The 18,773-nt window shown below is 40.5% G+C and overlaps 1 protein-coding gene across 1 annotated transcript in view; it reads right to left on the reverse strand.

Moving 5' to 3' along the window:
• Window positions 1–18,773, reverse strand: part of XRCC5 (X-ray repair cross complementing 5) — a gene marked incomplete in the record, with an annotated part of 65,925 nt that overhangs the window by 39,401 nt on the left and 7,751 nt on the right. The window contains 8 exon segments of the mRNA XM_034785435.1: window positions 1,479–1,616; window positions 2,649–2,711; window positions 6,748–6,860; window positions 10,340–10,478; window positions 11,747–11,861; window positions 15,392–15,580; window positions 16,554–16,676; window positions 18,124–18,172. Of these exon segments, the coding sequence (XP_034641326.1) occupies window positions 1,479–1,616; window positions 2,649–2,711; window positions 6,748–6,860; window positions 10,340–10,478; window positions 11,747–11,861; window positions 15,392–15,580; window positions 16,554–16,676; window positions 18,124–18,172 (929 nt within the window).

Raw genomic sequence — 18,773 nt, forward strand, 5'->3', positions numbered from 1 at the left:
ACCACAAATTCCTTAAGAATTTGCGACCAAATGGATAAACATCGTTCACAGACCTAGTCCCTGCATTACATTCAAGATAAAGATCCCAAAAAGCTGGTTTAAGGCTGTAGTCATTACCCTGCTCAAACATGGGAAACCAACAAATGATGCCACCAGCCATTACCCAACAGCATTCCTCTCCACAATTTGCAAGTTAATGGAGAGGGTCTTACTGGTCCATCTCACCCCATCTTTGAGGCCATCCTGCCAAAGGAACAGGCTGGTTTCAGATCAGGATGGAGTTGCTACAACCAGGATCTTGACATTACTAGTCACACTGAGGATGGCTTCCAGTGGAATCTAAAAACCGGAACCATGGTGATAGATTTATCGACCACCTACGACACGCAAGTCATCAAGTCCAGCCCCCATTCAATTCAATGGGATGTCAAATCAAAAACTTAATGACAACAAAATTAAATGTCAACTATTTCACTGCTGATTACTTTAGCACAAACTTCCCACTCATGTGCTTTATTCAGTGCAGCAAGATATGTTTGAAAAGCCATTTGACAGCTATTGGACCCACATTCTGCACTAACATGCATTCTATGGGGTAACATGGAGTATAAATCAGTGAACAATCTGACCACAACTTTTAAAGTTACAAATACTGAATGTTTTTTCTTGTCCCCTCCCTTCTTAACTGCTTTGCTATGAAGAAAATCAAATGTTTGACTGAAGATCTAGAGCATGGGTTTTCAACCAAGGGCTGCGAACAAGTTCTAGCAGGTTCATGGCCACCTCCCTTTCTTTATAGCTAGGATGGCAATGAGGTCCCAAAATATTTTTCTGTTATAAGAGGTTCATAGTATGGAAAAGGTTGATAACCAATGATATAAGGGAATTCAAAGATCTGCGAGGGAATACAGATGTCAGAGAGGTGAGGGGGGAAATTTTTAAAAATAAAATGGGGTAAAATAGAAGTCGATATTAAAACTATACAATAAAGACACACATTTAAACATACTGTTTTGTTCTACGATGTGCATTTGCAGTGAATTCACTCTAAAAAAAATTCCAAACCCTGCAAATCTCCCCCAAATTTCACAGATTCTGGGGAGGGGAAATTCAGCAAAAGTTAACAACATTTCTAGCAGAGTTCTACTGGTTCTAGTGACAATTATTTCTTCCAGCATCTTAATGATTTTAACTGGCTGCTCAGAATTCCCAATTTGTTAGTATTTAGATGTCCAGAAATGACTGCAATATTCCAGATATGGTCTCATCACAGATTTATAGTAAGAGGAGATTATCTCCTTGCTCTGTGATTGGTGTCTCCGCGTACAACCCAAAATCACACTGGCCTCTTTTCCTGCCTTATCATACTGCAAACTCATACGTAATTTGCTTTGTTGTGAAGCTTCATTAATTAATGTTTGCAAAGAAGGATTTAAAGACTCTCTGAAGAAAGGCATTATATTAAGTCAAAATGTTACCTCATAGGCATCCTTGATACATGGAAAGGCTACGCCAACCTGAGGATTAGATCTTCTGTCATAAGCATAACGTACTATGGCCACGACATCCAACTCATCCAAAGCATGAATCAGAGCAGAAAGAGCAACTGCTGCGGCCTGTCAAGGAAGTTCATACAAGCCCTGGTTAAAAGCTATTCAGACCAACTTTCACGCTGAATCCAAAAGCACTTGCGAAGACAAGGACGTCTCCACCTTTAGTCAGCAGCTTGACTTAAACACCACCTTTTACCTCCAAAAGACACAGCAATCGGCACAGTTCAAATCTGGTCACAACCGTGGATATATTAAAAAGTAGGGACTATCTTTAGATCCTGTACATATCACCCTTTCAAAACAAAAATGGAAAGGGTTCTACGTGAAATGGCAGGATAGAAAGGAAGGAAGAAATGGTACTTTCAGGGCTTTGTTTTGGAAGTTTCTATTTTCTTGAATGTTGACAGTAGACCCAGATTTCATTTTAAATGTGAGAGAGAATGAGTGCAGGGGCATTACATAGTCACTAGTGAACAAAAAGGTTAAACCTCAGTTCAGGTTCCCTGTCCCCTTGCACAGATGTCCAGAGGGAGGACTATAAAATGGCTGCTAGGAAGTCATAAGGCTTGCTTGAACCCCAAGTTGGAGAGTTTGGGCTCCTTTTCTGGTTATAGCAATTTATTTTCCTTTTTCCTCATAATCATTAGGCCTTGAAGAGAAAGAAACCTTGCTGACTGCCTCTGTATTTTTTTCTGCTGAGTTTTACATCAGCTTGCAACATTTCAAATTTTGAAAAAAATAAAAACCATGCTTTGCATTCCATGAGACAGTCTGAGATAACATGATCCACACAGAATCAAGCCACCATTTACAAACATGGCAAATATGAGCTACTTGCAGCCTTCCCAGGTATAATTAAACAACAGTGAAACTTACAAATTTCTCATTTCTGATTGGACACATGATATTGATTTTGGGCTCAATCCAGCTCCCACTGACCTCTATGAGAGCTGGATCTGGACCTTTGTAAGTTGCATAGTGAAGAATGTATTGGTTTTATTAACACCAAAGGACCCCTATGCCAACTTTATTGCCAGATTCGTTACCATTAATTCACAGTGAGCCGCCACTCAACTTAAAATTCATTTATCTCACCTCATCATCTTTCGCTGCAAAGACCTTCAGAACCTGGTTGCCCATGTAGTGATGCCTCTGGATCTATAAATTAAAGTTTCTAAAATGATTAGTTTTGATCTAAAACAAATGTCATTTTTAATTGTACCAACTAATTAATTCTACACTAGAAAAAACAAAGATAATACCCACATGTAAGACCAAAGCATTTAATTACTATGTATGGTAGATATAAAACCTATACGTTGCTCTGTTTCCATTTACCACACAATGTGAAACTCTATTCATATTTTGCAGTATTCATCGTAGAGAACCGCCACCCTATCAAATGAGGAGAGGGATAGCTCAGTGGTTTGAGCATTGGCCTGCTAAACCCAGGGGTTGTGAGTTCAATCCTTGAGGGGGCCACTTAGGGAATCTAGGGCAAAATCAGTACTTGGTCCTGCTAGTGAAGGCAGGGGGCTGGACTCAATGACCTTTCAAGGTCCCATCCAGTTCTAGGAGATAGGATATCTCCATTAATTAAATTAAATGATGTTTGGAAGGTGCTGCACTAGCCTTATTAGTCTGTATGGAGAGTGGCAGTGGTTGCCAAAGGGAAAATTACACTTCACTGGGACAGATAGGATTCAGCATCCACATTTTGCTTTTACGACCTGGCAAAATTCTCAGATCTGAGATCAGACTTGGACTAATAAATTCCAGGATATGTGGCAGTCATTGCTAGCTATGAATGGGCAATACAGAAATTAAATACTGGACTCATGGTACATTTGTCTTGGGGCGAACAGTTCTACATGTTATTTAATACTATTTAGAAAGTTACAGACAAGACTAAAGCATGCCTAGTACTGGTTCTCTTCTTTTTGTTAAAAATCTTTGAACATGTGGATAATAAGGCTCCTGGATGTAGATTTCGAGGCAGATGTTCAGCAGCTGTAAACTGTCATAACCTCATTTAAGTCAATGACAATTTATGCCAGATGGGGATCTGACCTTTAGAAATCAGCACCATTCCTGAAGCTCTTGAAGTAAACTTGTTGTATCCACTATTATTCCTTCCTATTTGTCTTTAGGAGCTGAAATACTATGCTGTCGAGCATCGTATATACCTAGATATATATGTCGCTGCATTTTCTTTGGTTGCCAACTAACATCTCCTTTGTGTATTTTAAAGTCTTGTATGATTTCTTGATTTACATGGTAGTGCTTATAAATTAAAAATCAAAGTTTAAAAACCAGTAACAAGATGCCTTATGATCTTCTTTCCTCAGGGATGCGAATGATTGAAAAAGCTGCTTCAGTACATTGAGAAAATGCTACAAGGTGGGTTTATTCCCTCTTTAATTCTGTATTTGGAACTGCTCCAGTTTCTCTGGTTAATATGCTGTATGCAGTATGCTGCACTGGGAAAGGAGGAGAGGAGCAGACCCCAGTGGCCGAGGAGGGGGAGCCACCTGTCTCAAGGCAGGGAAGTTCGTGGCCACTGCACCAAAGAGGAGGCAGAGTAGGGTGGTGGAAACCAGGGACTCCCTCCTGAGAGAGACATGATGTCCCGGGAGGCGTGCTGCCTGCTAGAACCCGCATCTAAGACATTACAGAGGCTCAGCTACCCCTCTGACCGCTACCCCCACACTACTCATCCGTGTGGACACCAATGATTTTGTCAGGTCTCTATATGTCTATACACAAATCCAAGGAGTATGGGGAACAAACTGTAAGAACTGGAAGTATCAGTCCATAAGCTGAATTATGATTTATTTGGCATCACAGAGATTTGGCGGGATAAGTCTCATGACTCAAATATTGGTATATATGGGTACAGCTTGTCTTGCATTATACATCAAGAATCTATACACTTGTTCTGAGGTCCAGAAGGAGGGGAGAGGCAGACCAGCTGAAAGTTTCTGAGTGAAGATAAAAGGAGGAGCGGGGGAACAGGAGCAGTGTCATGGTCAGGACCACCAAATCAGGAGGAGATGGAAGGGGAGGCCTTTCTATGACAAATAAGGGACTTTAGCTATTCAGAATCTTGAACTGGACTCAGAACGGGACCAGCAACGACGTCTGTGAAGACCTAGCGCAGTGTGTTCTCACTGGTCTGTCTTGCTTAGCAGAAAGGCAACCGCGTAAAGTAGCAGCTTTACTTTCTGGGTGCCCACATGATCAGAGCATGTTATAATAGTCCAGTCTAGAGGGGATTAGGGTTTGGGATTTTGTAACTAGATTCGCATGTGAAAGGAAATGGCACAAACTCCTGTCTAGTCAAAGATGTTTTGGACAGCAGCGGCTCCAGGCACCAGTGCTCCAAGCGCGTGCCTGGGGCGGCAAGCCGCGGGGGGCGCCCTGCCGGTCCCTGCAAGGGCGGCAGTCAGGCAGCCTTCGGTGGCATGCCTGGGGGAGGTCCGCCGGTCCCACGGCTTTGGCGGCAATTCAGCAGCGGGTACGCCAAAGCTGCAGGACCGGTGGACCTCCTGCAGGCATGCCGCCGAATCCGCAGGACCAGGGACCTCCCGCAGGCATGCCGCCGAATCCGCGGGACCAGGGACCTCCCGCAGGCATGCTGCCGAATCTGCGGGACCAGGGACCTCCCGCAGGCATGCCGCCGAATCCGCGGGACCAGGGACCTCCTGCAGGCATGCCACCGAATCCGCGGGACCGGGGACCTCCCGCAGGCATGCCGCCGAATCCGCGGGACCAGGGACCTCCCGCAGGCATGCCGCCGAAGCTAGCCTGCCTGCCTGCCGTGCTTGGGGCAGCAAAAAAGCTACAGCCGCCCCTGGTTTTGGACCACTGCTGTTATAACAGAGTTCACGGACACCTCTAGCAAGATTGAGGCTGTTACAGCATCTGACTGCTCTCTATGTATTGCCCTCTGTTTTAGTGGGGATGGCTAATGATCCTTCTGCTTTTCATACAGGTTCCTATTTTGCCAAGGCACTGTAACATCTGGGAAGCTTGACAAGACAGAGTAGATTTGGGAGCATTCAGCATACTGCTAGCACTGAGGCTCAGTATCTTATGATCCCCCCCAATGACTTCACCATGGATAGTGAATAAAAGAAGTAACTTGACTGAGCCCCGGAGGACTCCAGGAGGATGCGTAGATGCCCATAACCACTATCAGGGTTCTCCTGGAAAGGGAAGAGTAGTGCCAGCTTAAAATTTCCTGCTCTCATGTGTATGCATATGTGTATATTCCACTTTTAGAACATGAGGCAAGATATCTCGTTGTCCAGGACTTCCCAAATGATTAAATCCTGCTTTCCTAGCTGATTGCCAAAGTTGTAGATAGCAGGAAGGCAAAGTGTTTGGTTTCTTACTGAGATAGGGAATGTCTCATCTTAAGCCTTGTAAGGCTCCCAGATGCCATGACGATGAATGGCAAAATGAATGCTTCCAATAAAAAGAGTTCGAATATATCCACAAACACTCTTTAATGTCTCTCTATAGTGTATGTATCTACTTTTAAAAGATATATAATCATCTTCCTATACTTACTGCTTCTGAGCCCTAATTTTGTGAACCAATCACTACATTTAATTATTGTTACTTTAATGAAAACAAGAGGAAAACCACAGCTCATAACTTAATCCTACGAGAATTAAGACACTTAGTTTCCAAGAGTTCTCAAACATTGGCGAGCTTCTATTGCTAGTGCGGTGAAATCAACACACAGACTTGGACAAAGCCAGAGGATTTTGTGCAGGGAACTAACCAGGGACTGGGGAAGGAGGAATCCACTTCCTTGCCACTGGCAGAGGGTGGGGAAATTCTGAAGCTGCTTCTTCATCCACTACTTCAGCTCCTGGGCTAAAATAGGGATTGCACTACATCCGCCACCCCTGCATTCGGATTTGTGACCACTGGCTCTGTATAATCGTGAGCCAGAGGCCACAACGATGAACCTCGCCCAAATGCCCCCTTTATAGTGACCTATGTGGAGTCCAGATTCACTGGACATGAAAAATGTGAATTCTCCCTGCACATCTAATAGCATCCGCCCACACAACATGCACCTGTTCACTGGAGCATAGCACAGCATCATTGTCCCCTGGTGACTCTGACCTATATTCAACAGTTATCCAGTAATTGAGTGGGAAGAAGTTCAATACTGCACCTGAGATGATCTGCTGAATCCTAATACTGAAAAGCACTTTGCTTCGGTTTTGTATTTCATTTGCTCCTCATCTACTTTAGAGAAAGGAACTATATCGCTCCCATAGCGGAACCCTGGAGAACAAGAGATGAGCATCTGGTAAGCATAAGGGCCTACATTTCTTACACTGAAATTAGCACTCTGCATATTTTAACAACGCATGCACGCCCCACAGCTATACCCCATACGATTAACTTTGTAATTTATATCAAATTACTTTCTCCTGTTAACAAAATAATCACACTCCATAGACACAATTTGCAAATCACAAAAAACAGTTACACTCCTTGTGCCTCATTTTACATAATGTACCTACTTTTGCAGATATCAGAAAAGAAAAAAAATGTACTTAACACACTGCCCAACACCTTATACTCACAAAACAATACTCAGTGAAAAAGAGCATGAGCACTCCTTGCAAATAAAAATAGAAAAAACATAAAACACAAATCAGCAGGAGACTCAAAGAAAGGAACCCACAAAAAATTCTGCGACAAAGCTGTCATTAAAATGGATATTAAAGACCTACTAATGCCTCATGGAAAAGCAAAAACCTTTCTCTACAGAGACTAGTTGATCTAGTGTTTATTTCTGTATTTTGCTTCCTTTGTTTGTTATTCCTAGGGACATTTGCATGAAATCAGGATCTTTGTTTCTTAGGAGTATCACCTGTTCCTGCTGCTTAGTTCCCAACCGGAAGTTACAATATTCTGCTTGCAATACCACAATTAGCTTCTGTTTAGCTAACTATGCTGTCAGAGCCTGAAGATGATGTCTTCAGGTGGGGAATAAACACCAGAAGCAGATGAACATCCCAAAATGAAGAACTTTTTTGCATGCACTCTTCCTTAGGAATTTGAAAAGAAAATGAAAAAGCAAACTGAAGCAAAACTCAAAAAACACACTTAATGTGCTCTGTAATACTCTGTAAACAGAACGTTCTTCAAAAATTTCTATGAAACATCAGGAGCTCTTTAACTGCAGTTGAATGTCAGGCCACTGGTTGAAGACATCTTTGGTCTCTCTAGTTTACTTTGAGATTGGAATCCAAGGTAAATTGTAACTATTTACTACTGCTTTTCTCTGAAGAAAGTATCTGACAGGCATTCACAGATCAGGACTTCAGCAGAGAGAGGTCAGGAATGCTCAAAGTTTTCTAGAATGTTCTGAGCCTGTTTGAGGAAGCAGGCAGCAGCTTTAGGGTGAGGAAGGCTCGAGAGAATTTTAACACATCATAGCCTTGTTACCATCATTTTAAACTTCTAGCCTCTTTTTAAAAATATGCTGTAGCTCAACCACAACATGTGGGCTTGGTGCAGGAATCGCTGGGTAAAATCCCATTGTTATGATGGAGGTCAGATTAGATTATCATAATGGTCAGTTCTGGCCTTAAAGTCTATTAATCAAACCCCAAAATATAAAAACTATCAAGAGGTGAGTTAGTTTAGATCCAAGGACAGTGCCATCTTAGAGAATTACTACTAACAGGCAAATAAATGTACCCCCGCTCTACTAAGTCTACATGGATAGATCCATATTTATGGGCCAATCCTGCTCTCACTGAAGTCATGGCAATTAAATGAAACATTTAAGCATACTGAAGGAAAGAGAAAGTGTCCCCAAATTAACTGGAGTGAGGGCAATAATTTAGCAGGAAAAGATGCTGTGGAATTCGAAGAGAACCCTACCTAAAATCTACCCTATAACGTAAGCAGATTTTTTTAAAGTTTGAAATTATGAAACATGCATAGAACACTAAATTAACATTACTTACTAGTTTTTTTCATAATTACTTCATCTCTGCTTAAAGAGACACAGTCAACTCAAAAATCACACATATGTACGAACATTTTTAACCTACTACTGTTACAAATAACACCTAAGATTACTAGTTAAAGTTGAAAGAGAAAAATGATATTTCTATTTTTTCAGTTTACTTTGTGCACTTGACTTTCTGTAGTCATTTGTACTGGCTCCCCTGTATAATTATTCTATTTCCCCCATTTGTGTAGGACTTTTAAACAGCACCAAGGGAAAGAAAAAAAATTTTAAAATAGCAAAATGTGATTGATAATAGTGTGTCCACATAGCAACTAGACACCCGCGGCTGGCCAGTGCCAGCCGACTTGGGCTTGTGGCTCTGTTTCATTGCTGTGTGGGCTCAGGCTGGAGCCCAAACTCTGGGACCCTCCCACCTCATAGGGTCCTAGAGCCCAGGCTCCAGCCCAAGCTCGGAAGTCTACCCAGCAATGAAACAGCCCCACAAGCCCAAGCCAGCTGGCACAAGCCAGATGCTGGTTTTTCTTTGCTGTGTAGACATACCCAGGGAGACTGAGAAGCAGATATAGCACCTGAAACAATTTTTAACTCACATTTTTGAAAACGGACTGTATTTCAAGTTGATAATGTGCCTTTATTCATCTAAGAAATTGAATTATTTGCATCCAAAGAGAAACTAAATTATGCAAAACAGAAATTTACATGCTGTGACTACTATCCTGCATTCCGTCACCGTGGCACCTCAAACCTCCTTTTAGTCTAAATGGTAAAGCTAATTCTCAAACTTTTTCATGGTGAGAACCACATCTAACAGAAAGATTATCCCCTAAACACCCCCTTCTTTTCATTATCACAGAGACCACAGCACCTTCCATTCACAATTGTATAATATCCTTGTGGCACATACTTTTTCATGCAAGCAACTGCTATAACAGTAGGAAAGTATTTGATATATTTTTAGACATATTCTGATGCAATTTAACAGCTGGAAACAAGAAGAATCAGCACCATCCACCAGCTCATCCACCATGGAGCACAAGTGCTCCACAGAGCGCAGCTTGGGAACTGCTACACTGCCTTCGAGTTCCTACCTGGCATTATTATTATTGCAATAATTAGAGTTCTTTGAAATTCTTTTATTTTTTATAATTTTGGGATGTGGGGGGGTTATTTTGTGTTATTTCGTGTTACACATTTTATTCACACAGAAGATGGTGGGGGAAGGAGAGTGTAGGGGGTGTTGGGAATTCTGGAGGAGGTGGGGATTGGAGAGTGAGCCCACCTCTCACTCACCCTGCAGTGGTGGCTCTGGTCCTGCGGGGATAGGCCTGGCTTCCTGCTCCAGGTATTTGGACCTGGCGCACGGGGTCATAGCACTGCTCGGATTTGGCCCGGCCACCCCTCCATCCATTATATGCTGGTCATGATGAAGTGTCACTGTGACCTAGTGCGCCAGGAGCCACAACTGCAGGATGAGTTTTTTTGTTTTATTTTGCTTTATCCATTTTTGTTGTTGTTTTATTTTGTGTTATTTTGTCTTTGTAAAAAACATGCAGCTCTAGCTACCGTGGCAACAATACGAATTTTACAGATATCCAAGATGATAAGCTCCCTACCCCCAAGGGTTTACAGTCTAAGGCCACAGTTCGACTTCTAAATCCATCTTTAGGCACCTAAGGGTGGAATTTTCAAATACATTTAAGTGTCTTAGGAGAACAAGTTCTACAATTTAAGCCAAAATATTTTAAGAGGGCACAGAGAGAATAACCCATACCTTGAACAAGATCATCTTTCGGAACTTCTGTTTCATCATCATCGTTCAAACAGTAGACAGTCTCTTTTTGCACATCTTCTTTTTTTAAGGTCTTGGCATCTACAACAGTCCAGGACTTTTTCAGCTTCTCTTCAGCGAGCTTTGTGTCAACATTGAAAGAAAAGGAATATTTAAATCTCATTTGGGGATGGGTCCCCACCACAACATGAGAATCAATTCCTAGAATCATTTCTCTTGACCAAGTGCTGGGTCATAAAAAGCATTTGCTACTCCGATCACCACTAGTGCTCTACTCATATTGACCATTCTCATTTCAGATTAAACAAATGGCTCTCATTTCCCTCCAACCCTTGCTTGTCTTGCCTATTTAAATTGTAAACTGTTTGGGGTAGGGACTGTCTCTTACTCTGCCTTAGTATAGTGCCTAGCACAATACCATAATAAAATAATTATTATAATTATTATTATAAATGAGGAGAAACAGGAAGCTGGCAAGGGAAGCCTATAGTGATTAAACTTTACCCAAGCCTAATAAATCCACCTTCTAGACATCAGGCATATTACTAAATTAGAATATTTCGCCTTGAAGCAACAGAATATTGAAGAGAATCCTATTTTTAGGTTCAGGTGATGAACCAGTTAAACTCTATTTCACTAAAATCACGTCAGTATGACTGAACTACATGGCTGCCTAGCTATTATTTACATGACAGGCAGCTGTGGTGTTACACGTTTTCCTATTTTTAAAGTGTTTTTCCTCTTATTGCTGTGTGAAAGACCCACACAAACAATAGGGGAAACAGACTGACTGAACACTGAAACTGACTATATGTAAGGTCCTGTCAAATTGCACAAAGCAAACACTGAAAAAAGAGAGAAAATATTTTCACTAATCTTTTAAAGTTATTATAATCTTACATGTGATTTGGAACAACAGTAAGTAAAACATTTATGTCCACAAATGTGATTTCAAATTGAGGGTATCTTTGTTACTATTTCTAAAAAAAAAGTGCAATTTCCCAAGAAATAAGGAAAATATTAAGCCTCGTTCATTTCTGGGCATTTCAGAGACAGGCAGTTGGAAAGCTCCACGTGAATGCAGCACCCTAAATCAGGTTTGTAAACTTTACACAATTAAATGTCACATTGTGGATAGGAATTACCTTCTCTTTCTGAATACTGTTATCTTGAATGTTTTAACATGCATGTCTAATATGGCAAAGTTATGGTTGCTGTGAGAACTAGAACTTTAGATTTATTGGTTTGTGCTCATGTAAAATCTCACCATAATGTTTTCCTTCATCTATCTTAAGGTATTTAATTTTCTTGTCTTTAAGGAAAAAATGAAGGTGCAGCTAACTATGCTCCTGCCAACATATACTTAAATATGTGATTTTAGTAACTTACTGATTTGTATGCCACAATCCTTATAGACAGATTAGAACCTATAGTTAGCTGGCAGGGCCAAGCCATAGGTCTTCTTTCGATTTTCTTAAACATTGAAAGACGCTCCAGGCTCTCTCTAAATTAAAGAATAAAAAAAAACAGAGACGAATTCTTTGATACGCTGAAATAAAACAATCCAGAAAATGCAAACTCCTCAGGAAAGGGTGGAAGCCCAACTGGTTTGGCTTGGCTTGCACAAAGCACTAGAAAATAAACTATACAGAACATTCCTGTTACTGATCATAGTAAGAAGGGGGCAGAGAATGTGACCTAGTAGGTGTTTTCCATCTAAAATCTCTATGGCTCTATGATATTAAGGTTAAAGACAGTATGTCAGCGCTTAGGGGGAGGAAGAGATTACACAGTTGTTTAGGAAGCATTTTGCAGTTAGCTAACATTAACCCAATTAAGTAATTTAGCTAGCTGAACAGCCCAAATTATAAAAGACACCTCTCACTGGTAAGATGTTGCCTGGGCTGGAAATGAAAGAATAAAGAATCCTGTTTTAATTAACATTATTTTGTTTGTTTGGTAATTAGCACTCCCCACATTTTTAATAAGTTGTTAATGAATACACATTCTTTTCGCAGCTCAGTTAGGATAAAGCCAGCTACTTCGAATATCTCTAAGCCAAACAGCAAATAAAAAACCTTATAAGGCAAAAAAAGATTCTTTTAAATGACTGTACATTAAAAGTACAAAACTGTTAACACAACATTGCATAAGGTTCAACAGCTCAAAGTCAGAAAATGTGAAAATTAAGATTGAAAATACAGTTTTAGCTCAGGGAATATTTATTGCATTACATCTTCTATATGATCACAAAGACGTGTCTTCACAACCAAAAAAGGCATGTTTTTATTGTGAGATAGTAGTTATCTTGCTGTAAAATCCTAGTGGAGACAAGGCTATGTAGTTTTTACAGCAATGTAGCTAGGAGAGGTCAACCATAGCTGGGGAGTATAATGTTGACCTCACCTAGCCACAATGCAGTAAAAACTACCTGCATCTTGTCCCCACTAGGTTTTAACTACCTAACACGTTAGCTATCCCACTGTAAAAAATACATCCTTTTGGCAATACAGACATAGCCACAGTCATATCAAATAATGCAAGATAATTCAATAGTATTTTGTACAACCTAAGTTACATGTGAATTTAAAAACCTGTGTCCATGTAATTAAAACTATTATAATTCATACACTCCAGGGGCAAAGTTAAAGTAAAACACTCAACTTTAACTTTTACATTTCTTAACTTTTTAATGCTTAATTGTGCTACCTTAATTCTGTATTAACAGAGTTCTTTAGATTTAATTTCCTATGTTTTTTAGAAGAAACAGATTCACAGTTCTCCCCGATCAGTGAAGACCAAGTCCATTAGCAAATTTTGCCCTTGTAGACTTGCAGACAGCATAGGCCAATAGTTAATTGATTACTGAATAATACACATCTCCATATCTACACACATGTGGACTTTGATAAACTTGCATTTTAAAAAAAGCCTAAGGACAGCATAAATGCCTCTAGCCCTGTAGCCAGCCTTCTTGGTCCCACATTGTGTTTCTGGACTTTTCCCGCCCCCCAGTTCAAATATCAGACCTTAAAACGATATTACAAAATTCTACTTGCTCATCTGCTTGAATAAATTATTTATTTTCATAGAGGGTAAAATTATTTTTGATCAGCAGCATAGTAAAAAGAGGAAAGGAGCTATTGTGTCGAGGTTGCTAAAATTTTCATGACAGTTTTGCAAGGCTGCTTTATAAAAGCTGAAAAAACTGATCTAAAGCCTCATATATCCTTAAACAACTTAAATTGCACTAAAGCTTTAATCTGTTAGCCAAACCCCCATTTATCCAAAGGTTTCAGACCTCCCCTGCAACCAGGGAGTAAGCAGGGCTGTACTGCATTTATAGCCCAGGACAGGAAAGGTAAAGATAAAAGAGACATTTATTATTTGTATTACAATAGCTCCTAGGAGCCCTAGTGAAGGAACAGGACCCCATTGGGCTAGATGCTGTACAAACACAGACCAGAAAGACGGTGCCTGCCCCAAAGAGCCTGTATAATCTATGAATAAGACAAGAGACAACACAACAGATGGCTATAGACAGAATGGATATGAGTGGGGCAAGAATGCATTTGTCAGGGCCAGAAAAAAGGATGCTGCAGTAATTAAGAAGCGGGACGATGAGAGCCTGCATCAAAGTTTTAACTGTGTGACTGACTAAGAAAGGCTACATGCTAAGAGGCATTATGCAAAAAGAATCTGCAAGATTTAGATATAGCCTGAGGTGAGGACCTAAAGAAAGGTCCAAGTCAAAGCTGATGCCCAGGTTACAGGCCTGAGTGACAGGCCGGATAGTGGTATTGTCCACAGTGACTGAGAAAGGAGGCTGGGGGAGGGGAAACTTAGAACACCTGATCGTTTCATGCACGTGGATAATCATGATCAAAAATATATTGTTTTGTTTGGCTTTGGGGTGCAGCAACAAAGCCTGTTTTTATTGCCATGGAAAAATCTCAGGCTGCTTTGTAGGCAAAAAGAAAATAAATATGTAGCAGTGGTGATATATTTCCTCAGAAATAAAGGGTCTAAATTTCCCTTCGCATATAACATACTCTAACCAGCCATGGAGGCCAAAATGAGGAAAAATATATAATGGCTACAAAAGGAGAGAGGGACCAAATGATAAGTTGGGGGGAAGGGATATCTTAGGGTTTGAGCATTGGCCTGCTAAACCCAGGGTTGTGAGTTCAATCCTTGAGGGGGCCCACTTAGGGATCTGGGGCAAAAATCAGTACTTGGTCCTGCTAGTGAAGGCAGGGGGCTGGACTCGATGACCTTTCAAGGTCCCTTCCAGTTCTATGAGATAGGTATATCTCCATATATTATTATTATTATTTTTGGGCAGAATAAGGGGAGGAAGTTACCAGTCTAAACCACCTGTCGGGAAGAAGTCTCAGGCATAGCAACCACTACAGTGTTTCTACGATACACACACATTTTTATTGTTTCACTGTGGAGACACCAAAATGTAAAACCATCTTTCTATCCTTGCATTAGCAATTCTACTGAAACAGTCAATTGTTAGATACAATGGCACAGCAGTTCGCTAATAAGCCATGAGCTTCAAGAAGCAACCATCAGTCACAATCTGTCTGGGGGAGTTTGATAAACTAGTTGATCTGCAACCAATCTGAGACCAGGAAAAAAGGGCTACCATTATGCGCAAATGCTTTACATGCACTGCACACACATTCTAAAATAGCATTTATCTTCTAAATACCTTATATTCAATACATTTTTGAAGTCTCATTTAGAGGATCACCCTCCTTAAAACATTCTGAGGAACACAAGACACAGGAGGAATAAGGGATACTTTCTATAAAGAGAGTACCATATGAAGGAAAATTCACTTTCCATTGTATCTTATAATTCTCTTATCTGTTCTTTGAATCAAAGCCACTGAATTTGATTTAAGGGACCCAAATGTGTGATAAGTTACACAACTACAAAGTGCCACCTCATTCATTAAAGCTTTTTGTGGATGAAATAAGAAACTAAACTTCCAGCATCTGAAAGGGGAGTATTCAAGTTTACCTGAAAGTGTAAATTTCATCCAGGCCTCCTTCTTCCTCTAAAGCAAACATCAATTTTCTCACCATACAGATGCCTTCTTTCTGCTGCTCGGTTAAGCCCTTCCTTGGAAAAGAGTTTCTGTACATATCAGAATGTCGACCATCACCTGTATCCCCACTTCCCTCTCCATCATCCACTGGAAATGGCAAGCTAAGAATACAATTAAAAACAGTTAATTTATTTTGCTACTTAACTAAAACAACTAAATCATTTTGGATGATTAAAAAAAAAGAGAGACAAAAATTGCATCTGGATTGACTCTTTCTTCAGCCTGATGCCCTTTCAAATGTCAGTTCTAAACCCCAGCAAAGAGTACCCTCCCAATCCCTTAATTATAGCTGTGCTATTAGTCATTCCTGTAATAACTGTTATTCTGTCTGAGATTTTAATAGCCTGTAATAGCTGGTGAATTCATGAATAAAACTGACATTTTCCCATATGTTACAAGTCTGGGTTAGAGTTTAACTAGCATCTCTAGATGAAACGATATTTTCCTGTACCCCAAACAATGTCATTAAGTTATCTAAGAATAACAGAAGCCTGACTAGAAAAAGACCTGTGAGGTGATCTATTCCATCTCCCTGACAATACCTGTATATTTTCTACTGTTAATTTTCCTACTTGTTTAATTTTCAAACAGGCACCTTTGTGCTTTCTTCCATGCTGCCCCTCATGCTTGGGAGGAGCTCCCCATAAAAATCCACAAAGTTACCTCATTAGCCTCCTCTTCTGTGATGTCTACAAAAAAAAACTGAGAATAGGCTGCTGGCGTGTTGAGACTACTGCCTGTCACACTGACCAATATTGTCTTATTGTTTCCTTGTATTCCCCCCGTCTGTCTGTCTGTCTGTATTGTCTCTTGTTTTATACTGAGATTGCCAGCTGTTTGGGGAAGGGGCCATCTTTTTATTTTTGAATTTGTACAGCGCCTAGCACAACGAGGTCCTGTTCCGTGATTCCTAGGCACTACAGTAATTCAAATAATAATAATATTACAGGGAGTGGCCCCTTTACACCAAACCACAGCACTTACCGCAACAGCAGACAATTTAAGATGGCTGTAATTATGTAAAGAAAATGGCACAGAGCTATGAAGATGCTTTAGAGCCATTTCCACACTTACAAAAATTGCAGTGAGATTCCAGTTTTCTTCAAGTTAGCGATGATAATTTCCAGCTGATCCTCACTGAAGGGACTGCTAAGGTCTGTAAACACCTCAATGTGTCGTTTCTCGTATTTCTTTCCTCTTAAACAATAAAAACAGAAGATGTGTTGAAATAAAAAAATCCTGTTGCATCATTTGCTGAACACTTATTTTAAAAAATGTAAAACTGTATCGCTAATAAAGTTTAGAACTTCTTGTAACAGAAGTCTGTAAACATCAAGATATGCTGCCCTTAAGTACAACACGAACAAATCCAATCAGCATGGTTTGTTCTTTCTTATTATTATTCAGGGGAAGTCTGTGTCCTTTTTCTGATTTTTTTCCCCCACCAAGTGAATGGAAAGCCTGCTCCTCAGCTGACATAAATTAGTTTAACTACACTGAAGTCAATGGAGCTATGCCAGTCTATACCAATGAAGATCTGGTCCTTGGTGTTTACTAAAGGTGCTGGCTACTTCCTCCCAGGCTGCAAGACCATGATTATAAAGGTGTTAAACTGTGTTTACATGGATGTTAAGGGTTTTTTTTCCAATCCTGTTAAGCTCACGCAATTGAAAAAAGCATTTCTCTTTATCTAGGCAGGTCTCTAGGGTTTGTCTACACTGCAGCTGGGAGGTGTAATTCCCAGCATACGTAGACATACTCCTCCAGCTAGTGCACTAAATATAGTACTGGGGCCCTGGCAGCAGGGGAGGTGGCTCAAGCTAGCCACCAGAATGCATTTTACCCAACCTCCTGGGTATATACTCAGGCGGCTAGTCCAAGCTGCTGCCCGTGCTATCACAGCCACATTTCTGTTTTTAGCACACTATCTCGATCAGAGCTAGCCCATGTCTGTCCACCTGTGCTGGGAAGCATGCTCCGAGCAGCAGTTTAGACATACCCTTAGAGGCTACTTCTGTATACTTAAGCTCCTTCCCGACAGTGAAGATTAGCTCGGATGCTCCAATTAAGTATATGGATTTCATCCCTAGACAGCTTGATACTGTACAAGGTATTCTCAAGGGTTTACTTCCCTCATTAGTCCAAACAAGTCCAAATTTATTGACCTGAAGAGCCAATTGTAAAACCTATTTAAGGTTTGTCTACACAAGAAAGCTTTACCAGTTATACTGGAATAGTTAACCAGTATAGTAATTCTGGTATAAACACCCATGTAGACACTCTAATGCCAGAATATCTGGCATCTTAAACACTGCCCAAGCAACAAAAGGCTTTCTTATAACCAGAATATGAGTGTCGACCCAAAGAGTTAGATTGGTATAATTATATTAGTTTAGATTCACACCTTAGTTTATACCAGTATAACTTCCCTAAGTGGGCAAGCTCTGATTCAAGTGACTTAAATTGCTTGGGGAGGTTGGGTCTCTCTAGTGGGTTTTTTAGGAACAGCTTTTCATTGTGGTGATTTTTAAAAAAGCAGCATCTTCCCTAGTCACACAACCTCGCAGCATTGAAGTGGAGTCAGCTCAGCTCTCAAAACTCCATTTCAGAATTCTTGTGCAAGTCCCCAGGTTGCAGTACTTACATCGTTTCCTTTTGAAGCAAGTCCATGCACACGACAAGTGCATCCAGGACTAAGTGAGTTAAAGACAAAAGACATTTAGAACAAGACTGTGTCACAAACATACACATTTTTCTCTTTATTTTAGCGGTTACAGAGACAGTTAAACCATTTTAGTGTATGACAACCAAACTAGCACCCATTAAAACTACCTATTGCCTTTCCTACAACCCTGTCTTTTCCCTGCACTTTTAAAGGGAAGACTATTACCAGGGACCAATCCTGCTATTGAAGTCAAGAGCAAAGCTATGATAGGAGCAGAATCGAGCCCAATGAAAACATTTATCACCTAGACTTTTTCTATTATCATCATCTCTTTATTTGGTATCCATGAATGAAAACTACATGTCGTTTCAAAATATGACATCATTTTTCACTATAATTCCCCTTTTCTTAATAAACATCTATTTCTTACATCTCTTGATACATTTCTTTTCTCAAGTAATTTCATTAAGGATGTGCTCTTATCTCTGTGCTCAGGGATCTGTGGCCCAGATCCACAGAGGGACCTAGGCACTGCAATACTGAGCATCATGGCACCTAACTTTTAGGCACCTAGAAAATCACAGGCACAACACTGCCATCCACAAAGCCCGAGTTAGGCACCTCGGCTA

This window comes from Trachemys scripta, chromosome 11 (assembly GCF_013100865.1).
Source record: "Trachemys scripta elegans isolate TJP31775 chromosome 11, CAS_Tse_1.0, whole genome shotgun sequence".
NCBI lineage: Eukaryota > Metazoa > Chordata > Testudines > Emydidae > Trachemys > Trachemys scripta.